This window comes from Balaenoptera acutorostrata, chromosome 16 (genome assembly GCF_949987535.1).
Source record: "Balaenoptera acutorostrata chromosome 16, mBalAcu1.1, whole genome shotgun sequence".
NCBI lineage: Eukaryota > Metazoa > Chordata > Mammalia > Artiodactyla > Balaenopteridae > Balaenoptera > Balaenoptera acutorostrata.
Genome location: NC_080079.1, coordinates 13,938,539 through 13,959,474, shown reverse-complemented (window position 1 = coordinate 13,959,474; position 20,936 = coordinate 13,938,539). Strand labels below are relative to the sequence as shown.

Genomic DNA, 20,936 nt, shown 5'->3' with positions numbered 1-20,936 from the left:
ATTTTGCAGTCAACCATACCTGTCATTTTATTTTTTATTATTTATTTATTGGCCATGCTGCACAGCATGTGGGATCTTAGTTCCCCAACCAGGGATCGAACCCGTGGCCCCTGCATTGGAAGAACAGAGTCTTAACCACTGGACCGCCAGGGAAGTCCCCCTTGCCACCCTCCCTCTTGTCTCTGAACAGAGATGTTCATAGGAAGATCAGGAAAAAGAATCTAAAAATGAAATAATGCTTTTGTTTAGAAAGGAGTGCTAGTATCAGTGCATTAACTTACCCCTAGCCTCCATCACTGATGAGATCAAGAACATTAACACCTACCTACTTTCCATTATCAACACCTGTAGCCTAATTTCAGCTCTCAATACCTAACTTCAAGATTCACTAACATTTCTCCTCTGTCTGCACCTGCATGATCCAGGAACTCAACTTTCCTCCCATTGCTGCCCTACCAAAAACCTCCCGTTTGCCTATAGAATGAAGATATTTAGCTTGGTATTCAAGACCTTTCTTAATCAGGCTACTTCTCTAGCCTCACCTTTCACCTCTACTCAAGGTGTGCTCCCGCCCCACCTCCTTTCACTCCATTTCATTTTATTCCCTCTCCCCTCCCATTCCTCCCCGCTCTGGGCTTGCTCTCCGTAGCATCAACTGACATCTGGGATGGAAACATTAAACTTGCATTTAGCTCTTCCCTGGAATGGACAAAGTCTGACCCTAAGTCAAATGGGCTAGATGAACTTCCCTACTGACCACCTATCTAACCTATGGCAGTCTTACTAACAAATGAGAAAAAAGGAAAACAAAGCAAAACCCAGACACTCACCGTTAAGCATCTTTAGCAAACTCCTCGTTCCTGCTTCTCTCCTTCCAAGAGGGAGTGGGCCCACGACTCGGGCCCAGCCTGTGTTGCTGCTCAGAACCCAGAGCGTTGGTCTGGAGGATGGAAAGAAAGATGGCGTCTGGCCTACCTCCCTCTCCTTTCCCACGAGCTGAGCAGCTGGGTGGAGGCGGGGGCTCCAGGGGTGGCGGCCGCACCTCCTCATGCCAGTTCCTGCTGCTCCACAGACCTGGTCACTGCTGACCTCTTCAGAGCCCGACCTCCGAGGAGGGCGTTTCCATTCATTATTTCTGCCCATGCTGAGCAAGAGGGCACCACAGTCAGGCTCAGCTGAGGTCAAGGCCTGGAGGCAAAGCGTCAAACCAGGTCCAACTCTCCACTTTCCTGGCAGCTGGCACCGCACGCAAGTGTGTCCTAGGCCCGTCGACTGGCAAGAGCAGCAAGGGGTGAGGAGTGAGACGTGAGGTCTTGGAAGAGAGACAAGAAGCCCAGGGCCGCGGTAAGTCCTTCACGCCCTCCCGCCGCGGAGAAGCGGCGCCTAGTTCTTACGCAGGCTCGCGCAGAGGGCGCATGCTCCGTGATTTTCCCGCCCTCCGGCCCTCAGGCCTTCCGGTCCAAAGCCTCCCCCGGAACTTGGAGCTGCCACCTCAGCCTTGAGGCCAACTCTGCCCCAGCCCCTTCTTGGGTTCAAGCTCCTCATCTCATTCCCTTCCTGACTCAAGGAAAATAGTTTCAAATTTGATTACTTCCCGTCACTTCCATTTGATTACTAAGATCTGTTGATTTTACCTCAGAAAATACCTTGAACCCATCCTCTCTTCTCCATTTCTTCTGCTACTGCACCAGCTGACACCACCACCACCACCACCACCGTCATCCTCTTGTCCCTTTTGCAGTGAACTCACCGACTGACCTCTGCCTCAGAATCCGTGTGCTCCTCTTCCCACACCACCTCCCCTGGGGTCTCCCCCAACTGCCAAAAGAGCTTTCAAAATACAGACCTGCAACTCACGGATATAGAGGACAAACTAGTGGTTGTGGGCGGGGGCTGGGGGGGGAATATGGCGGGGTACAAACTACTGGGTGTAAGATAGGCTCAAGGATGTGTTGTACAACACAGGGAATATAGTCAATATTTCATAATAACTGTAAATGGAAAATAAAATTGTATTAAAACCTTTTTAATTAAAAATAAATAAAGAGAAAGAAAGGAACAAAATACAGACCTGCAATGATAGAGAAAAGCCATGGGGAAACAGGATAAATAGAACTTCAGGGAGTTGGGAAGATGGGAAGATGGGATGGCCCTTCAAAACTATCCAAAGTTGGAGTGCAGAGGATCAGGCTTATCCCCAGGTCTCTCCGTCATTGGAAGCCACTCTGGGAAATTAGGGATGACCTCGGACAAGGTAGTTCTCTTCAGCTGAGGCAACTCCCAAAAAAGACTGACAACTGAGGGCTGTCTGACAACTGACAGCTGAAGGCCGTCCGCCAAGTCATTTAAATAATAATTTATCATTTTTAGTAAAAGTGCTGTTCTTACTGATGGCTGTGGTATCCATTCTAAAGGCAGGGAGAGTAAATTCCATTATGACTGGCTCAACCACAATTCCAAGTCCTTCCCTAAGTAAGGACTTAAGGCCAACCCCCTCACTCTACAGATGGGGAAACTAAGGCCCTGAGAGAGTCTCAGACCATCAGCTACCACATTGACACAGTCTTATAATAAATAGCTAATATTTGAATGTTGATACTAGGTTGTACCAGATGCTTTAATGCCTTATCTAATTAACTACTCATGAAAATTCTATGAGGTAGCTACCATTATTATCTTCATTTGACACATGTAGAAACAGGCTTAAAGCAGGCAGCTGGGTAATTGTCCAAGATTACACAGCTATTAAGTGGTGGATCTAGGATTTGAACCCATGTCACTGTGACTGAAGAGCCCATTAACTAGTAACCTCTAAGATGAATTACTTTTTCTTAGTGGAGCAAACCATCATCCTGGGCCTTGTGAGATCCTGAGGAATATGTGTGTGTGAGCTGCTGTTATCTCTAGGAATGGATACAACACTACCACATAAAGCACAACATATGTTTTCTGTTTTCAGGGTAAGAAGATAGGCAAATATGCTTCTAGACAGAAAATAAGTTTCATATCAACTAAATAAACCAGAGAATATGAAAGTAATTTTCAGCTTCCATGTCCATTCCATGCCAGTTCCTCTGGACCTGGTGGCCTTGCTCCTTCCACAGCTCTGATGTCTCTCCAACAGACACCTTCAGTTGCCACCAAGAAAAGAGTGCACCTGAGTGTCTTTCAGTGAATATGGAGGACTCTCCTCCTGCCCCCCCAAACTCCCAGGTCTAAAGGGAAGCAGCTGGTCCAGCAAGATGGTCCCAGTTAGGTTGATAAAAGACCTTCCCTTAGACCTGAGAAACCACCAAAATCTATCCATCTTCCTCTCCTGCTTCATCAAAGTGAAGCCTACTAAAGTAAAAAGACTCTGATATGTAAGGATTTCCCAATGTAGAAATAGTGTTAAATTACAATAGTATTATGTGACCCAAGAAACTTGTGTCAGAAAATGTGGATTAATTTGTTTAACAAACATGCATTGTATTCCTACCAAACGCCAGGTCCCAGGCCAAATGCTGGAGGTTGCAGTGTCTTGGGAGTTTGCCATTTAGTACAGTAGTTCTCAAGTGTTAGTGTGGATAAGAATCACTTGGGAAACTTGTTAATAACGCACATTCCTGAACCCCAGCCCCAGAGTTTCTGATTCATCAGGTGGGGCTGAAGTTTAGGAATCTGCATTTCGACTAGTTCACAAGTGAACCTGTAGCAGGTGGTTTTCATTTGCATCTTGAGAAACCCTGACTTAGTAGACAGTTCTGATCAGGTGTTTGATTTAAGTCACTTAAACTCAGGACTGCAGGAGATTGGAAGATACATGATTTCTAATTCTTTCAAGAAGCCTTAGAAGGACTTCCTGGAGTGGTTTTCTGTGAAAAAAAAACATCACACCAATATGACACCACTTCTTTTCAAACAGGAGAAAGCCATTGTGTCATGACGTGGCCCAAGGGGAGAAGTTGAAAGAGTTTCACTGGAACAATTCAAGAAGTACGGGTGTGTGTGTGTGTAAAAGTTCATTGACAGTATACTTAAGCTTTGTGTACTTTACCATATACATATTTACTATATGAATGTTATTCCTCAATTTAAAAAAATTTTTTTTAGAAAGTGTAAGGTAAAGAGGGTAAGGAGGTTTAAAGATGTCATTCTAGAGGGAAGTAGGGGGAAGGAGTTGAGTACTGGCAGGAAAGAAAACAGGAAGAAGGGAGAAATTCAGACCTCTTGATGAAGGCACCAAGTAAATCCTCAGCAGCTGGTGTAGTAGAAAAAGGCCTGGAAATAGGAGTTGGCAGATGTGGAAGCAAATAGCCTGAAGAGTTCGATTAACCGTGAGCCAGACACTTTGAACACAAAAGGAAGGAACGAAGGAAGGAAGGGAAAGGGAAGAAAGAAGGGAGTGAGAGAAGGAGAGACAGGAGAGGGAGGGAGAGAAGGAGGAAGAAAAAGAAAGAGGAGGGCCCTGACCCTAGGGGGAGCTTATAGTCTTGTGGCTCTGATTATTGGCCCTTGGCAAGTTATTTGAGGGCTCCAAGCCTGTACGTGGCTCTTTAAAATGAGGCTGGACCTCTGAAAGTAAGGAGTAATAGAGATGGTGTATGCAAAAGGCTGTAAACTATAAAGGGCCGCTAAATGCTGCTTATTACGAACAGATTCTGGCTCAGAGTTAGGCCAACTGCAAGCATGGATATGAGCATACGTCCAGTTCAGCTCCGGAGTGACTTCCCTCATCTTTGCCACACCTGACCGCCAGATTCACAGGAGTTTGGTGAGAAGCTTTTTCTTTTTCTCCTCTGCTCTGAGCTAACTTGGGTATTGCTTTGTGCAGGCCTGAGCATGAGATTCCCTTCAGTACCCCTACCTCCAGTTGTTCTCCATGACCCCAGAAGTCCCTTCCACCTTCTCCCAGATGGGGCCAGTTGTTCTCACAGAGGTCACCTGCCTCCCCCCTGGCCTGTGAGTCACTAGTTGGAGGCCAGAGGCCTCACTAGAAGCCTCTAGGGACCAAAGCAACTTGCTGAAGGCCCTTGGGGAAGGAGAGGAAACAGGACCAGCACTAAAATGAAATAAATTGTCTATAAATGTTTTCTAATTAAAATTGTAATTCTTGTTCTATGCAGAAGAGTCGAAGAACTTCACTCCGAGTGGCAGGTGAAAAGCTCAGCAGCTCTCCCAAAGCCAGGGAGGGGAAGGGAGGTGAGAGCAGAGAGGAGATGGGGTAACTTGTTCTTTCTCCTTTTAGGGATAAGAAAGCAAAAAGGAGAAAGGCGGGGGTGGGGTGGGGGGCTGCTGAGGGGCCTGCTTGGTGACTCCCCAGGCTGAGGATCCTGGGGGAGGGGGCTGAGCTTCCTGGGGACCCTGAAGCTGCGATTTTGTGCTTTCCTTTGTTCTATAAAATGATGCCACCTTCTCACTCCCTTCTCTCCCCTTGCTGGCCTCAGCCACCAGCCACGAATCTGCAGCAAGAGCCACCCACGCATCGGCCTTGGGGCCACCCGGGCAGACAGAGGAATCCAAAAGCAGGGAGAAAGAGAGAGACACTGGAAGTCTCCAAGTGGAGAAAGAGGAAGAAGGGAGAGAGCCAGACTGTGGAGAAGCGATGGCAAAGGGGAGAAACAAGGGGGTGGAGACTGGAACCCCACCAGAGGAGAGGGGTCCTTAGAGGGAACGCAAAGGGTAGACGGAACCAGTAGAGGAGGGAAAGTGGCGGGGGGGAGGGGTGTGCAGAGACTTTGAGAAACAAAAGTGAACTGTCTGGGCTTTGCGGCTGCTCTGATCTCTCAGAACTCTGAGCTCACGGCGAGGGTCCTAAACTCGGTAGGGCCCAACGCACACTCAGCTCAGGAACTCCGCCGCCCACACTGTGCCGCCGCCTCATTTCGGATGCCTCAAGCTCGCGGCTTAGGCCCAGTGCACGCGTGGGGGGCCGAGGGGCCTGGCCTGTGCGGGTGTCCCCAAGAAAACTGTGAGCCCCCATGCCCCCCAGGGGTTCAGGCGCCACGAAGAGGGGGCTGGAGCTGCCGCGCCCGCCGCTCAGCTTTAGAAGAGCGTGCCCTGGAGTACTGTCCCCAGCCCTCCTAGCTTCCCCAGATTTCTGTTTGCAAAATCTACATCCGTCACCACTGTGTATGTTGTATGTACTGGGGTGGGGTGGGGGGAGAGGTCTCTGCAGGAGTTAATAGCTATTTTATTCTCTTGCTCCTTCAAAGTTTCTCCTTGACGGCGAAGAGACTTATTATAAGTCAGAAGAAAGGAAAATCTTCCCTGTTCTGGGCCCTGTGATTGCACAAATCCAAAACACTGCCGGCATGGAGATTGCGGCTGGAAAACTCTAGAAGCTGGGGGCGTTATTAGGCAGGAGCTCTAGGGTTTCCGGAGACAAATTCCTAAATAAACCGAGAAACACCAAGTGGGAGATCTAGGAGGGAGGGCCTGATGGTCCGACACCGCTGGGACAGAGAGCCAGAGAGTGAAAGGAAGCAGAACAAACATCGTCGGCAGGCACCTCTGTCTCCCGGACCGAAACCCTCCCCAAACCTCAACCCAAGCACTCTCGGTACCAGTGGCAGCGCCCGGCACTGCCTGAGGCTCTGCCTCAGGAGTCCCCACCGGGAGACTCATCACTTGCTGGGTCTTCTTTCTTCTTCTTTTTTGTTTTTTTAATCCTTCAAATACAAGACAAAAGTACACCTCATTTATCATCATAGATATATATATTTCACTCTCACCACATAAATACAAAACATCCAAATATCCAAAACATTCAGAACAAAGTTAGTAGCCAGGATTCAGTGACACCTACCCGCGTTTGAATCGTTCATTATTTTCTTCACTATTTGCCTAAGGAAAAAAAGAGAGAGAGAGAGAGAGAGAGAGAGAGAAAGAAAAGAAAAGAAAAAAGGGAAAAAAGCTTCTGACGTAAATAATTTACAATAAAATTACTATTTTTAAAATGCTCTGCGCTCGCTTCGGATGGAGGAATACATTCTAGACACTGCGGCACCTCGCCGTCTGGGTCTGTGGTTTTGGTTAAAATGCGGGTGGCCGTGGCTGTGCGGGTAGGGCGTGAGGCCGCGGCAGCGTCGCGGTCCGGGTTTCTGACTTGGGACCGTGGAAACCCTGGGGGTGTTTTAGGGGAGGCGGTGGAGAGGGATGCCTTTCATATCCACGCAGGGAACTGATCGGGATATGGAGACTACCGACAGAGGAGGCCGGGCCGCCCTGATGTCCCCGGCTGCGTCCCTGCCTCCCGTCCGCAAAGACCTCTGAAATCGGGACGTTTCCTGCGTGCTGGGAGGGTTTTGTGAATCCGGGCAGAGGACGAGAGGAGGCAATGGGCACTGATCTGTTTCCAAACCTAGCAACTCTGCCCGGAGCCACGGGTCCGGGAACAAGGGAGACGGTGGGGAGAAGCGCCAGCGTCCGGGAGCTGCCGCGAGCTGCACAGCTCTCTCTCCTGGAGGAGCGTGAAGCTGTCGGCCACCTCCCGACGCAGCCTCGGAAAAGATTCTGAATTTTCTTTCGTTAGCAGCATAGGCTTTTCTTTTGCTTTTCCCTTTTAAATTCCTGTTTTAAGTCATAACACCCAGAACTTTAATTCCGTATTGCCCTGGGACGCATTTTGTATCCTGTATTTTCTTACGCCTTCTAAACTCCATCGTTATGAGTATTTAAAAACTGGTTCCACTCCATTTGGTTTTGTGTGGTAGTTCTTACTCTCCTTTTATTGCCGATGAGATCAAATTTATTACCGCCGTTGCCCATCACGACGTTTGGTTTATTGTCTCCTGGGGTCGGGGGTGGTTGTGACTGGAGTTTCTTTAAAGGGGAGAAAATTCGGCAGGATTTGTCCAGCCAGGAAGCTGCGTGTGCACCGGCTCTCCCGAGAAGTCCACAAAGTGGGGCCCAGGGGCTTCTGAAAGCCCTGGTTTCTCTGGCGAGAGGAAGGAACGTCCTCCTTTTTGGTCTAACGAAACCTGTCAGCCTTTTCAACTGGGGTCTACTCGCAGCTTCCTTTTTCAGATATCCATAAGAATAATCAACGGCAGCAGTGGCTCGATCTAGAGCAGATGTCCTGTGCTCTGGACTTAGAACCAGACTTTACCCTCCAGGGCCAGGCACTGGTTGGGGCATCAGGTTGGCTAACTCGGGCTTTTCCCCCAATTCTTTGGATTCTCCTGGATTCAGAAGGAAGTTGGGGGCGAAGGGTGGGTGTGGGAGGACACAGAGGAACGGTAGGGGGGAAAAAATAGCCCAAATGGGGTAATATTGGTAGCAGAGCCTGGTGGGGAAGAAGAGCTGTCAGAGGCCTCTTGGGAGCCGGGAGCCCAGCGCAGCAGCCCTGGGCGCCTAATGCGCGTGAGTCCATAAATATCACCACGATAGATACTATAAATATAAATACAGGAAAACACTTAAGATCAGTCCAGCGCTTTTTTCTCGGCCCCTTCTTTATTGTTGGTCCGGGAGTAAGGCTCGAAGGCCGAGGAGCTCAGGTATCGGGCGGAGAGTTCTTGCAAATTCCCGGCCAGCGAACCGGCCATTGTCAACGGGGCGGTGGAAAGGCGGCTGGCGACGGATCCGAGCAGCGAGGGCACGGGCAGGCTGAAGAGGCCGTGGCCGGCGGCCGGTGCGCCCGCGTGCAGTCCCCCTGGCCCGGTGGGCCCGGGGCCCTGAGCGCCTCCCACGGCCGGCGGGTGCGGGGACGCGGCGCCTGCGGGACCCGGGGCGGCGGCGGCTGCCGAGCCCGCGGCAGAGCCCGCGCCCAGGGCCGGCAGGCTGGGCCCGCGTAGCGCCGAGCCGAGCGCGCCTGTGGCGCATGGCGGCAGCAGAGCAGGCAGGCCGGGCGGCGACAGCAGGCGGCCCTGCTCCAGCAGCCGCAGCACGCTGCACGTGGCCGCCGTCTCCGACACCACCGAGCGCAGCTCCGAGTCCTTGCCTTGGTCCTTCTTCTGCTTCGTGCGCCGGTTCTGGAACCAGACCTTCACCTGCGCGCCGGGCGCAGGGAGGGTGGGAGAGAGGGGCAGAGGGAGACGGGCGTCAAGGGGAGCGGGCTCCCGGAGCGCGAGGGCTCCGGGGGGCCCTCCCCCAACTCCAGCCAAAGCCCCAGTCCCAGCCCCAGCCCGGAGAAGTCGGGCCCGGGAGCTGCGGGGCGGGTGGGCGGGGTGGAGAGTCAGGGCCGCCAAGAGGGGGACACAGCTCCCATACGCTGCGCTTCCGGGCCATGGAAGCAGGCCTAGGCCAGCCCGGGTTACAAATAACAAAGAAGTAAAAATGTCCACGACCCTAACTGGAGGAAGACCAGAAGTTATGTCACTGGGCCGCCGCACTACCCGTAGCGGGACTATGGATCAGTGCTGCGTAAAAGCCCGCATTGCCAGGAGAAGGTGTAAGGCCTAAAGGATGCAGTTCGGGAAGTGGGAAGTGAGGGTGAATGGGGAGGAGTGTGGCCCAACTGGCGCGAATTTAGGCCCAGAGCACTACTCCTGTTGAAGGCTACAAGAGGCTATTTCTTGCTTGTTAGGGTCAGATTGACTATCAACTAGCAGAAAGCAGGGAAGATGGCTATAGACTGAATAATTGGTGCAGGATGAACTTTATAGGCCAAGCTTCCTCCAACTCCTCACCACCAGGTGGATCGAAAGGTCTGAGTGATAACTTTAATTTATAACTCAGCTGCTCTCCATCATGAACTTTGGAGTCATGGGAGGAAGTCAGTAGGCTGGAGTGGACTAAATTCTCTCGTCAACCTCCCCTCTTACTTCCTGTTCTCCCTTTGCCCCTCTTCAGGACTAGCTGGTGGCCCAGAATGGAGTTTGGCAGCTCTAGGGAAAGGTTATTCTGTCTAGATTTTGTAAACTAAGAGGGATGGTGGCAGAGAGAGTAGGGAAAAAGCTACCATGCCAACTCAAACTCGAACACCCAGTATGTTCTGTCCTTGGTTCTCAGCTTTCTGCCCAGATCCCATACCTAAAATGCTCCCCACCCACTTCAGGGCTGGGCACAGGTCAAGGAACTGGTCCTCAGAAAGAAATAAGCCTTACGTAGGTCAAGCTGGTACCATGCCCTGGGGAGGCCCTAAATGATCCCCACAACACAAAGCTCTCAGGCCCTAAAGTGCTCCTGAGCCCAGAGTTCACACGGCCAGCCCCAGTAGCATCATATGGATTTCATGTAAAGGAGAAGACCTCAAGCACAATTGTCAGTGCTGGCTCCCAAGGCCCCAGATCTGCTTCCCATCCCACACCTCACACATCACTGGCACTTAAGACAGGGTCTCCTAGGTGCCCACAGTGGGTGCTCAGGGCTGGGAATGGGGCTGAGTCCAGCTCAAGACCAGGGAAAGCCTTAAGCATCGGGGCAGCCTGGTCTGCAAAGGCAGATCTCCGGAATATGCACCTTTCTGATCCCTACTTGTCACCCACAGCTCTGGAACAGGGGGCTTTGGCCCTAGCCCCATTCTTGCTGAATGGGCCTGGGTGCTGTGTAAGGCTAGGGTCTCCAGAGGGGGTGTGCCTGGAAATCTGGCCAAAATGGGGTGGCCAAAACAGGGGCAAACATCGGTTCCTCCAAGAGCAGAGACAAGCAGGGAATTCTCAAGACTGGGGTCCAAAAAGAAATCCAAAAGGCTAGGATCTGGGGCCTCCTGGGCTAGGCCAAGGTGAGTAGAGCATGGACCATGGAAGATTTGGGGTGGAGGCAGAAAGGGATGGCTTAGGAAAGGGAGAAAGCCTTCTCCTTTTCTTCCCCATTCTCCTTATATTCTCTGCCTCACCTGGGAGGCTCTATCCAGGGTCAAGCTAGGTGGTGAGGAAGAGCTGGCTGGGGGTGAAGGGGAAGGAGGCTGATGCTGAGCTGTGTGCAGCCCGGCCGCTGAGTACCTGGGTCTCGGAGAGGTTGAGCTGCCGAGCGAGCTCGGTTCTCTCCCGGCCCACCACGTACTGGCAGCGCTGGAACTCCATCTCCAGCCGGTAGAGCTGCTCCGCGGTGAAGGAAGTGCGCGTCCTCTTGGGCCGATCCAGGTCCAGGCCCTTGGGCAGGATGATCTCTCGGATGGACCCCTTGGCATCTGGGGAAGGGGAGATAATCAGGCACAAGAACCCTCCTGCCTTCCTCCACCTCCCCTGGCCGGAGCTGGCTTCTGGGACACAGTCATCAGCAGCCAGCAGTCCGGAGGTGGGAAGTCGGGCTGGTGGGCCTGCAGCCACAGCCGGGGAGCAAGGACGCTGTATGTGCTTGGGGGGGGGGCGGTGGTGTTGCGGGGACTAACTCCACACAGCTGATGGGAAGAAGAATCGGACTTGGCCTTTGTAGAGCCCTCCGGACTGGGGAGAAAAAAAAATCAATTCCAAATCGGCTGACGTTCCTTTTGGCCTGGGGGCCTCGGCTGCGTGGACTGGGTCCCCTGTAGCTTGAGGGTCCCCGCACTGACCAGCCCAGATCCTGTCGGCCCCAGCTCTGGAGCGTGTTGACCAGACCGCACTTCGGCCGTTCCCATCCCCATCCCGGGGTCTCCTTCCCTCCCGAACCCGGCGGCGGAAGGAGGAGGGACCGAGTCGGAGCCGGCAGGGCCTGGCGATCAGTTGGCGGGGGCGGCGCCGCGCCGGGGGCCGGGCCTCACCACCGCCACCGCCGGAGTCGACCGCACGCCGCGCAGCAGAGCGGGGTCGAGGCCAGCACTAAAGCGGCATCCGCGGCCTGGCAACCCAGCCTGGCTGCTTCTCCCAGCGGCGGCGGCCAGGCCCGAGCGCGGCGCCGAGCCCCTTGGCCCAGCGCGCCAACTGGCCTGGCCGTAGCCGGCGGTCCGCGGCTGTTCTCCAGCGCCCGCGCCCCCCTCGGATGCGCTCAACTCGCCAGGGTGCGGGAGCCCGCTCGCGGGCTCCCCGCAGGTCCTCCGGTCCGCAGGACGCGAACAGGTCCTCCAGAGTTTCCGGCTTCTTTCCCGGGTCGGAGGCCGCAGCCTGGATCCTGGGCCCTCCCGCACAGTCCCTCGGCTCCCCCAGCAGCCAAGCCGGCGGCGCCTCTCGAGGCTTGAAGGGATCGAAGCTCCTGGAGAGCGCGCGTCCCAGGTGGGACTCCCCAGCGGCTGGCCGCACCCGGGACGGGGAGGGCCAGCAACTTTCTCCTAAGTCCCAGGCGGCAGACCCACCCGGCCTGCCGGGGTCGGTGGCGGCGCGCAGCTCGAGCCCCTGAGTCACCCCTAAAGAACGCCCCCCGCAGCCCTGACCCATTCCTACCTCGGACCAGGATCCGGCGGCAGTAATCCGGATCCGCGGTTGAATTGGATTTACTTTTGTTACAGTCCTCCGCGGCGCCCGACGCAGAGAAGGCGCCCTGCGGTTCCTTGAGGAAGGCGGCAGGGAGGTTCCCCTCCGCGCCCTTGCTCTCCCGGCTCTCCTTGTGCGCGTTCTTCGAGACCCGGGCAGCCTCTGCGTCCGAGTGGCACCGAACGTCCATTTTGTCTCGTTTCCCGAACATAGGAGAGGCAAGAGCAACAAAAAAAAAAAGAAAAAAAAAGGGGGGGTGGGGGGAGGAGGAAAAAAAAAGCAGACGGGGGACAAAACCACTACAATGCAGCCCCTACGCTCGGTCCGGAGAGAGGCAAGCGGCAAGAATGAATGTCCCCGCGGGGCGGCTGCGGCGGCCGCGGGCAGGTCAGCGGCGACCGCCGAGTGGCGCGCTCGCGGAGAGGCGGCGGGTCTGGTCGAGGATCCCGGTGGAGCAGCGGCGAAGCCGCCTCGTCAGCGCCCGCGTCCTCTGAGCACGTCCAGTGTCCCCAGCCTGGCGATCAGGTAGCGAGCAGCGCAACTCCGAATTGCTGCGGCTCCCGCCTATTACTGAGACGGCGAGTAGCAGTTGTCCGACACCCGGGGGGACGCACACTCGCTGCTGCAATTGATTACGGGTAATTTCGCAGCCTCCACGTTTCGGCTACCTCATGAATACACTAAATTGTTTGGATAATATATCAGACCGTAATGGATGGTTTCTGTCCTTGTCCCCAATCAAGTAGGGGTTTAGCCAGTGAATAAACGGAAATGATTGGTCTTGCTTTCAGGAAACACACAATCAAAGACCCACACTTCCAGAAAAACTTTTGACAAGATTCATCCTGAATTGTTAGTACCGTTAGCAGGCATTATTAACTTTCCCTTTGCCTTTGACCCTCCTGCTCACACACTGGCTAGAGGGGTTTTCTCCACACTCGACAGATAGAGCTGAATGAGGGTGGAGCGGGGGGAGGAAAAACAAAAAACAAAAACCCTTACACACCCTGCGGCAGAAGAAAGCAGTCGCCTCTAGGAGGGGAAAAAAGGGGGGGGGGAGAAAAAGTTTTCCCCAAAAGTACTTCCCCCACCCTCTAAAAAGCCAAGCTTTCGTCCCAAACAACTCCTTAACACACCTCGACGCTGACAGCCATCTTAAACTGCCACCTCTCTTCATTTAGTTCCAGTTGGATTTTTTCATGCCTGCACCTCCAGCAGCCCTGAGGCAGCCCATTCAAAGGGCAGCTTTGTACTCAGAGAGTCCAGCAGGAGAGAGAGGGGGAGAGGGAGAGAGAGCCGAGAAAATCTCAACTGTGAGATCTGCTTAAAAAAAAAAAAAAAGTTTTCCCCTAGCTATTTCATTGTCTCTGCTACAATATCTTTGAGAAAAGCAACAGCCAGTAATCCAATAAGAGCATTGATTAGGCCACAATGATTCAATTCAAGCGCATGGCCTTGTGCAAGGAGCATGCTCCAGCCCTTCTCGTCACCTTGCCGGGGCAGAAGCCCTCTCCACGCCGCTCTCCCCATTCATTCCTTTATGGGAAATGCGGAGCAAAAGGAGTGAAAGATGGCAATTATCTAATTGGACTATTAACAAACAGTCCTCTGAGTGCGGCGGTCTGGCGTGGCTCCTGGGCGGGGGAAGGGCCGTGTTCCCTGCCCTCATTCACAAAGAGTGCAGGGGCCGGGGAGGAAAGGGGGCTTTTTAAAGGGCGTGGGGAGTGGGGCGGGGGTGGGGGGAGAGGAGAGGTGGGAGGTTTGGCTGAGAATTTTTCCACACAATTCCAAGAATGGGGGCGGAGGCGGGCGGGGAAGGGGAAGGGGAGGGGGCTGGGGCGGGGGTCGCGGCGAGCCGGTGGAGGGGGAGGGGAGGGGAGGGGACGGGGTGCGAGTGTGTGCGGTGGGATCCGAGGGGCTCTGCCCGCCGCTCCCTCCCGCCGCCGCCGCCCAGCCGGACTCCAGCAAACATCGGGGGCGGAGATGATGAGGGGCCCTCAGCCGGCTCCTTCTCTCTCTCCCCCTCCCCCTTCCTCCTCCAGCCCCTCTGGCCCCCGGGGAGAACCCACGCTCGGTCCGGTTCCGGGGGGCGTCTCTGTCCATGGAGGCAGACCTTGGGCTTTTACTTTATTTCATTGGTTGGGGGTTGTGTGTACGTGTGTGTGTGTGTGTGTGTATGTGTGTGTGTGAGTGAGCACGCGATTGTCCCGAGCTACTCTCCGCAGGGCGGCGGGCTTCCCGGGTCCCCAGCGGACCGGTGGTCCGTCAGTCCTCCTCCGCACGGGCGGCGGCCCTCCAAATCCGACGCCAACTGGGCCTCGGGGTGGAAAGCGCCTTTGAGTCCAGGCTCTCCCGGGGCCGGCCGGTAGGGAAGGGTGGGAGCGGAGAGGGGGAGGGGTCCTTGCGGCTGTCCTGTCCTGAAGATGTGGAGTGGGCTTGGGACAAAATCCAGCCAACTCTCCAGTGACTTGCCGCAAAGCTCAAACGCCCAGGTTGGCGCTCCGAGGCCCCGAGGGCTTCACTTCCTCGCGGGCTGAGCCAACGCGGGGCGCCGCCGCGGGGTCTCCCGTTACCGCGTTGCCAGTGCTGGTCCCTGGGATTCGGGTCCTCCTGTTGAGGATTTGGGCGGTGGTTGGGCCCTTGTTTACCTGCAGCGCTCAACCAGAGTCAATTACTGGGGCCTCCGCGGGCGGGGAGATGTGAGGCCCCAAATCCCTGACCACCGACCCTTCCCCGCCACCTGGAGGGTGGGCCCTCGAACCCTCCGACAGCCACCCCAACCGCTCCGGGTCCCCAGGAGGATTGGGGGGGCCTCTTTATTCCCTCCGGAGACATCCCAGCCGCGGAGAGTCCAAGATCGCAGGGATCCTCCCTGGCCGCACCCAGCTCCACGGCCCGCAAAATCCATGCTTATACCTGCGGTGCCGGGTCAAAGGCCCAGAGGGAAGTCTTTAAAAATAAAAACGCCCAACCCACCGCCTCTTATTTTAGGTCTAGGAGGGTGAACCAGCCAAGCAACGAACTGCTGCCTGTAGTAAGGACGCCCCGGTGGCTGTCCCGGGGTGGTGGCCCGGGAGATCCATGGCCACGTTTTCCCCGCACCAGAGGATACGCCCAAATGTGGCCAAATCCCAAATACCGATTTGAAGTTGGGCCTCGGACACTCTTGCCCCTCCCCCGTCTTGTAGGGGATAATAGTGGCATATTTTGTTATAAGTGGCAACTATTTACTGAGCAGTCAGTTACCGGGTGCATAAACTCGTTTTTTTAACCTCTCGGTCAGGGAGGCACTAATATGCCTGTTTTAAGTTTTCAGAATCTGCCAGTGTTGGTGATGTGTGTCAAAGAGATACAGAGCAAGGACCTTAATGTTAACACCAGGAATCCTGAGTATTAGGCATCAACTTTCATGAATTTTATCCAGACAGCAAGAAATACAAATGCAAACATGAAATTCTTGTTTCTGATAATGCTGTTTATTTCTAGCCATGAGCCTTTCTTAGTAGTCTATCACCCTCCTACATCAAGCTGCCCTGGACTGAATAAAATGCAGTTTTATTGGCTCCAAACCTACTGAATGAACGTCTGCGAGCAGGGTCCTGGAATGTGCGTTTCTGGCTGCCTCCCCAGGGGAATTTTCCACAAATTAAAGTTGGAGAACTACACCTTTTAAAGTTAGCTTAAGTTGGGAGAGCTTAGGTTGCTAAGCTTCCTGAGGACAGGGAGTTCCACCTCCCCCCCCACCCCTTACTGGAAATGCAAATACTTAGTGGGGAAGGGACGAAAATGGGACATTATGGAGAAACAACCAGTTTAATTAAGCAGCCAGTTACCAAGAGTCAGGAAGTGTCAGGACCTGGGGCAGGACCCAGGGTGGCCACTAACTCATATATATAGGCCTTCTCTCCACGGCTTCAAGGACAAATCCTTAACTAAGGGAACTCATTGGTCCTGGCCATGGCTCTGGGCTGGCAGCACAAATGGTGCTGTTGAACGATGCCCTTCTATGTTCCAAGCCCTTGAAGTAAACAAATTCAGTAAAGAAACAGACAACCCATAACCTGGTTTTGCTTTTTGTTATGCATAGTACTTTTTTGTGACTGGATTAAAATTCTATGGGCATCCATCCAGAAAAACCATGACAGGTTTCTGAGAGGACAGAGTGGAGACGGAAGCCCTGGGATGGAAATTTCAGAAAAGCAGCTGCTGCTCCCGGAAAAAACTAAAGCTGTGTGTCCATTGGCAACGAAAGGAGAGAATCCAGTCATTTATTTGGATAATCTGAGACAAGCCTGTCTACACAACACATGAGGACACAGGGCTGCTCCAGGTAAAAGTGTTTTATGCTCTTGACTAAATGTGCCTCCCTCCCTGGTACCCTTCCTGATCCTACATCACTGTCTGCAGGTGCAGACAGACCCAGAATAGAACTGTAGAGATGGAAGAATTTTTAGAGATCATCTATTCCATAACCTTCATCTGACTTGACAGATGAGAAAAATGAGCCTGGAAAGACCAAGTGACTTGTTAAGGATTAGACAACTAGTTAGTGGGGGCATCTGTGCTACAATCCTGGTCTCCTGACTTAAAATTGCACTCCCACCACCACCCAGTTTTCCCAGAACCTGAACAAAATGAATGTTCTCTCTGGAACTGATGAAACCATGCCATATAAATTAACTAAATCATAATCTGAGCCTTGGGGGTGCTTTTCATATTTCATGCCTCCACCTTGTCACTGCAACAGAAAGTAGGATCAGAGGTACTACACATTGCTTCCTTTTTCCATCTTCATTTTTTATTTCAGAAAGATGTAGGAAGGGAAAACAAGCTGGCAGAAAAATCTGAGATCCTCTTAGATTATGAGTGGCTTGGGGACAGCATAACTTAATGTCCGAGACATCATTTTAAAAGAACTGCACCAGAGGAGATAATAAAACCAGAAATTAAGTTTCTGTAACAATGAATCAGAGTACCTGATAATAATGACTAACTAAAAACAAGAACACCTAGTATTTATACAGAGACTTTCATCCCAATCAAAGTTGCATGTGGTGATGAATTCAATATCATCCAATTGTTATTATCCCCATTTCACAGAAAGTAGTCAGGGCATTGGAGAAGCAATTGACTTAAGAACTGGTGCTGAATATCCAAAGTGAAAAATACAGCCTTACATCCAGATATTTCTTTCCCATTTTAGCTAGAGTATTAGCCAAAGGGCAGAGAGCTAAATTCTGAATTATTCTGACCACATTGCCAGCAAATAATCCCACTGGACTCCATTTCTCAATTTTGTATTTTGTAACAAGAAACTAAGTTCTTTCAACTACTTTATACATTTTGTAGGTAGAAGCAACATACAATTTTTGAGTTGGAAGGGGCCTTAGAGTGGTATAATAAACAAACAGGGCTCTGGGGTCAGCCAAGCTGTCTGATTCATATGTTCCTATCTCAGCTGCACTACTTACTAGGTGTGTGGCTTTAGGCTGGTTACTTTGCTACTCTGTGACTCAGTAGCCTATCTGCACAATAAGGTTAGCCCTAGTACTTATCAGGTTGTTTGTAACATAAGCAAAGTGCTTAGAATATTGCTTGTCCCATAGCCAACACTGTGAATAAATATTTACTATTACTGTTTTTATTTGCACATTCCCCATGGGCCTAGCACTTGTTAGATAGAACCAGAGATAGCAAAAAGAACCAAGAGCCAGACAGAGTAACTGAAAGGTCCAGATAGTAAATGGCAAAGATAATTGGCTTCATACTAATTCAATACTATAAAACAGTAATGAAAACTAGTATTTAGTAAGGACTTACTGACTGCTATAATCTCATTTAATTCTCATAACAACCCTTTGAGAAAAGGACAATTGCGTATACCCATTGTGTCGGATTAAAAATGGTCATAAATTCTTTGCCATTCCTCCCATCAAGAGACAGAGTCTATTTCCCCTTCAGTAAATGTGGCCCATGACATGCTTTGATCAATCAAATGAGGTGAAAGTGACACTGTGGCAGTTCTGGGGCTAGGTCATAAACAGCCCTAATAGATTACGTTCTGGCTCTCTTGGAACCCAGCTGTTATGCAATAAAGAAGCCAATCTAGACTACTAGAGGAAGAGAGGCCATATGGAAAATTGAGTTACCCCAGCTGATAGCACCAACTTCCAGTCACGTGTGTGAGGCCATCTTGGATGCTGCAGCCCAGCTGAACTTCCAGCTGAATGTAACCTTATAAGGGATCCCAACAATTTCATGTGAGGCAGGGATGAGCCATCCATGCAGAGCCCTGTCCAAGTAGCAGAATCTTGAAAAAATATATGGTTGCTGTTGTTTTAAACTACTATGCTTTGGGTGGGTTTGTTATGCAGCAATAGGTAACTGAAACACCCATATTTTAGATGAGAGACTGAGGCTCAGAGAGGTTAAGCAACTAGTCCTTGGCGTCACAGCTAGGAATCCACAGCCTGCATTCAAACCCAGGACCATCCTAAACCCAAATGCATGATCTTGACCAATGAACTATATCGTGCCTCCTAAGGAATAACCAAATTCTAAGGAATAATTCATAAGTTTATTTTTGTAATTTCTCTATTTCAGACATTACACAGTGTACGCTGGACTAATAAAAAACATAGCATGTCATTCTTTTTTTTTTCATTTTTTTAGCATGTCATTCTTCATACCAAACAGAATAAAAGTGTTACAGCTAGAAATGGAACCAACGTGGTCTTTGCCAAGTTCATCATCACTTCTTGTAAATTGAATGGGGCTCCCTCACTGGGATGTACCTCTGGGTACAAAGCCCTAAATTACTTTCTCTTTTTATTAAAAAACAAAGATGCAAATGAACATGTTCTGCTCTCACCTTCAGGAAATCAGAGGCCCATTTGCACTTAGGGTGGTAAATGGAAAATGACAACAGGTGCTTGTTGGCTGTGACATTCTCCAGGTGAAGCATTCTGGGAAAAGGAAAAGAAAGGCTGATTTTATTACATTTTCTGGATCACAGAGAACTTTGAGGTTTTCCAGGAAACTTGGCTTATAACTTTGTATCTTTCTAACAGGAGTACATTTGTGTTTCAAAGCGTCTTTAAACCCATCATTTTCTAAAATTTCTTACTGCCTGAAAAACTGCTGGAGCCATTTATTCAACAATCAGGTACTGACACCTACTCCATGCAAATCTCTAAGAACTCCCTGTATCAGAACTGTAAAGTGTTTTTATTTTAGTGTGCAAGAATGCTTGCCCAGAAGTCACTTATTTTATAAACCTCACCCCATCTAGAAGAGAGCCACAACTGGAAAAGGATGAAGGCAAGGCCATCAAGTAGTTAAAATGTGTGTTATCAAAGAGTGTAAATTACAACCTGGGTTCTTGGCTTATAGGAGACCTTCTCAGTCCCTCATTCAAAGCCTATTTACTCTTATTTTAGGACTAATTCTAACAAACCTAACTCTCCCATTTCCTAGCCTACAGAAGATTAGAGGCATCAAATGGGAGGGGAAAGTACTGCATGGAGAGAGAGAGAAAACAGACCAAGTAACTTGAAATATATCGCAATCTGGGGTGACTTTGCTTGGACACAAGTAACTACAACCTCAAGTGCTCTTGAGGGCATGAAAGCAATAGAAAGCAACGTGACAAATGGATATTCAGGGAAATGACCCTCAAAAGATTAAATTGCGTTTTTGTTTAAGAGGGCAGGGAAGCACATAAAAGCTTTGAGAAACATTTTAATATAAAATAAACTCAGAAAAATTACATGTGTGTCACACTGAATTCCTTTATAATAAGGGAGAAATCACTGTAAGTTTGAAAGGCAAAATTATATCAGTGTGAAAGCAATGCAAGCAATATGGACTTTCCTTCATTCTCTACTTAAAGCTGGCAGAAGTGAGATCATTAACACAGGAATACAGAATTGAGCATGAGCATAGTTTTATTCCCAGATGTTTTGTGTTAGATCCCTGCAACACAGCCAAAGGGATCAAGGAAAGTGGAAAGATGAATTGACTCGTCCAAGGTCACTCAGCAGAACCATTAGCCCAGACAAGAAAAGAGGACCAAAAAGGAGGGAGTGCCTGGTACGAGGTGGGGCACTCAGTATTTGGGAAAAGAGGAGAAGAAAATGAGAGGACTGTTAGCTGTTTTTGAGAGGCATTTGTTCTAAGAGTTTGCCAAGACTCTCAGCTGCAACAAAAGTGGAGAACTGTGGTCACAGGGTCACAGATGGCTGTAACTGGCCTGGGAGCCCAATGTGACCCCAGAAGGAGACAGGAACACTTTCCATGTGATGAATTCCATAAAGGTCAGAACTAACACACACCCAATGAGCTGGAAGGGATGACGTTTATAACCAGGAGATGTTATAATAAAGTGCGTTGAGTAACTCCTAATACTACTCACTACTTAGTACTTCTACAGCACGTTCCCTCTTCCAAAGTGCTTTACAAACATTAACTAATTAAACCAGCATGACTTCTGGATGGGAAAATTGAGCCTCTGTAATCTGTTTGAGTTCTCTGAAAAAGCTAATAAAATTAAGGTGTAATGTTCGTGAAGAGGAGTACACAGAACTATAAACAGCTTTTGTAAGGGACTAAATATGGACGTGTGACGGTGGCGTTTGATATTCTCAAAGGCTGTTTATGGCAATGTTATGCCACTGCCACAACAAC

General features: G+C 50.9%; 1 protein-coding gene across 1 annotated transcript; it reads right to left on the bottom strand.

Annotated features, from left to right (window-relative positions):
* Positions 1-8,347: 8,347 nt before the first annotated feature.
* On the bottom strand, positions 8,348-12,462 carry VAX1 (ventral anterior homeobox 1). The gene is made up of 3 exons (XM_028164215.2): positions 12,222-12,462; positions 10,866-11,053; positions 8,348-8,972 (listed from the first exon to the last, which is right to left on the bottom strand). Exons 1-3 carry the CDS (start codon positions 12,460-12,462, stop codon positions 8,406-8,408), a joined length of 996 nt encoding a protein of 331 aa, XP_028020016.2. The 3' UTR covers positions 8,348-8,405.
* Between the last annotated feature and the right edge of the window lie 8,474 nt (positions 12,463-20,936).

Coding starts and splice junctions, on each gene's coding strand:
- VAX1 (XM_028164215.2), bottom strand. CDS start 12,462: ATGTTCGGGAAACGAGACAAAATGGACGTTCGGTGCCACTCGGACGCA. Junction 11,054..12,221: donor CCGCCGGATCCTGGTCCGAG/GTAGGAATGGGT, acceptor CCCCTTCCCCAG/ATGCCAAGGGGTCCATCCGA. Junction 8,973..10,865: donor TCAACCTCTCCGAGACCCAG/GTACTCAGCGGC, acceptor CCCGGCGCGCAG/GTGAAGGTCTGGTTCCAGAA.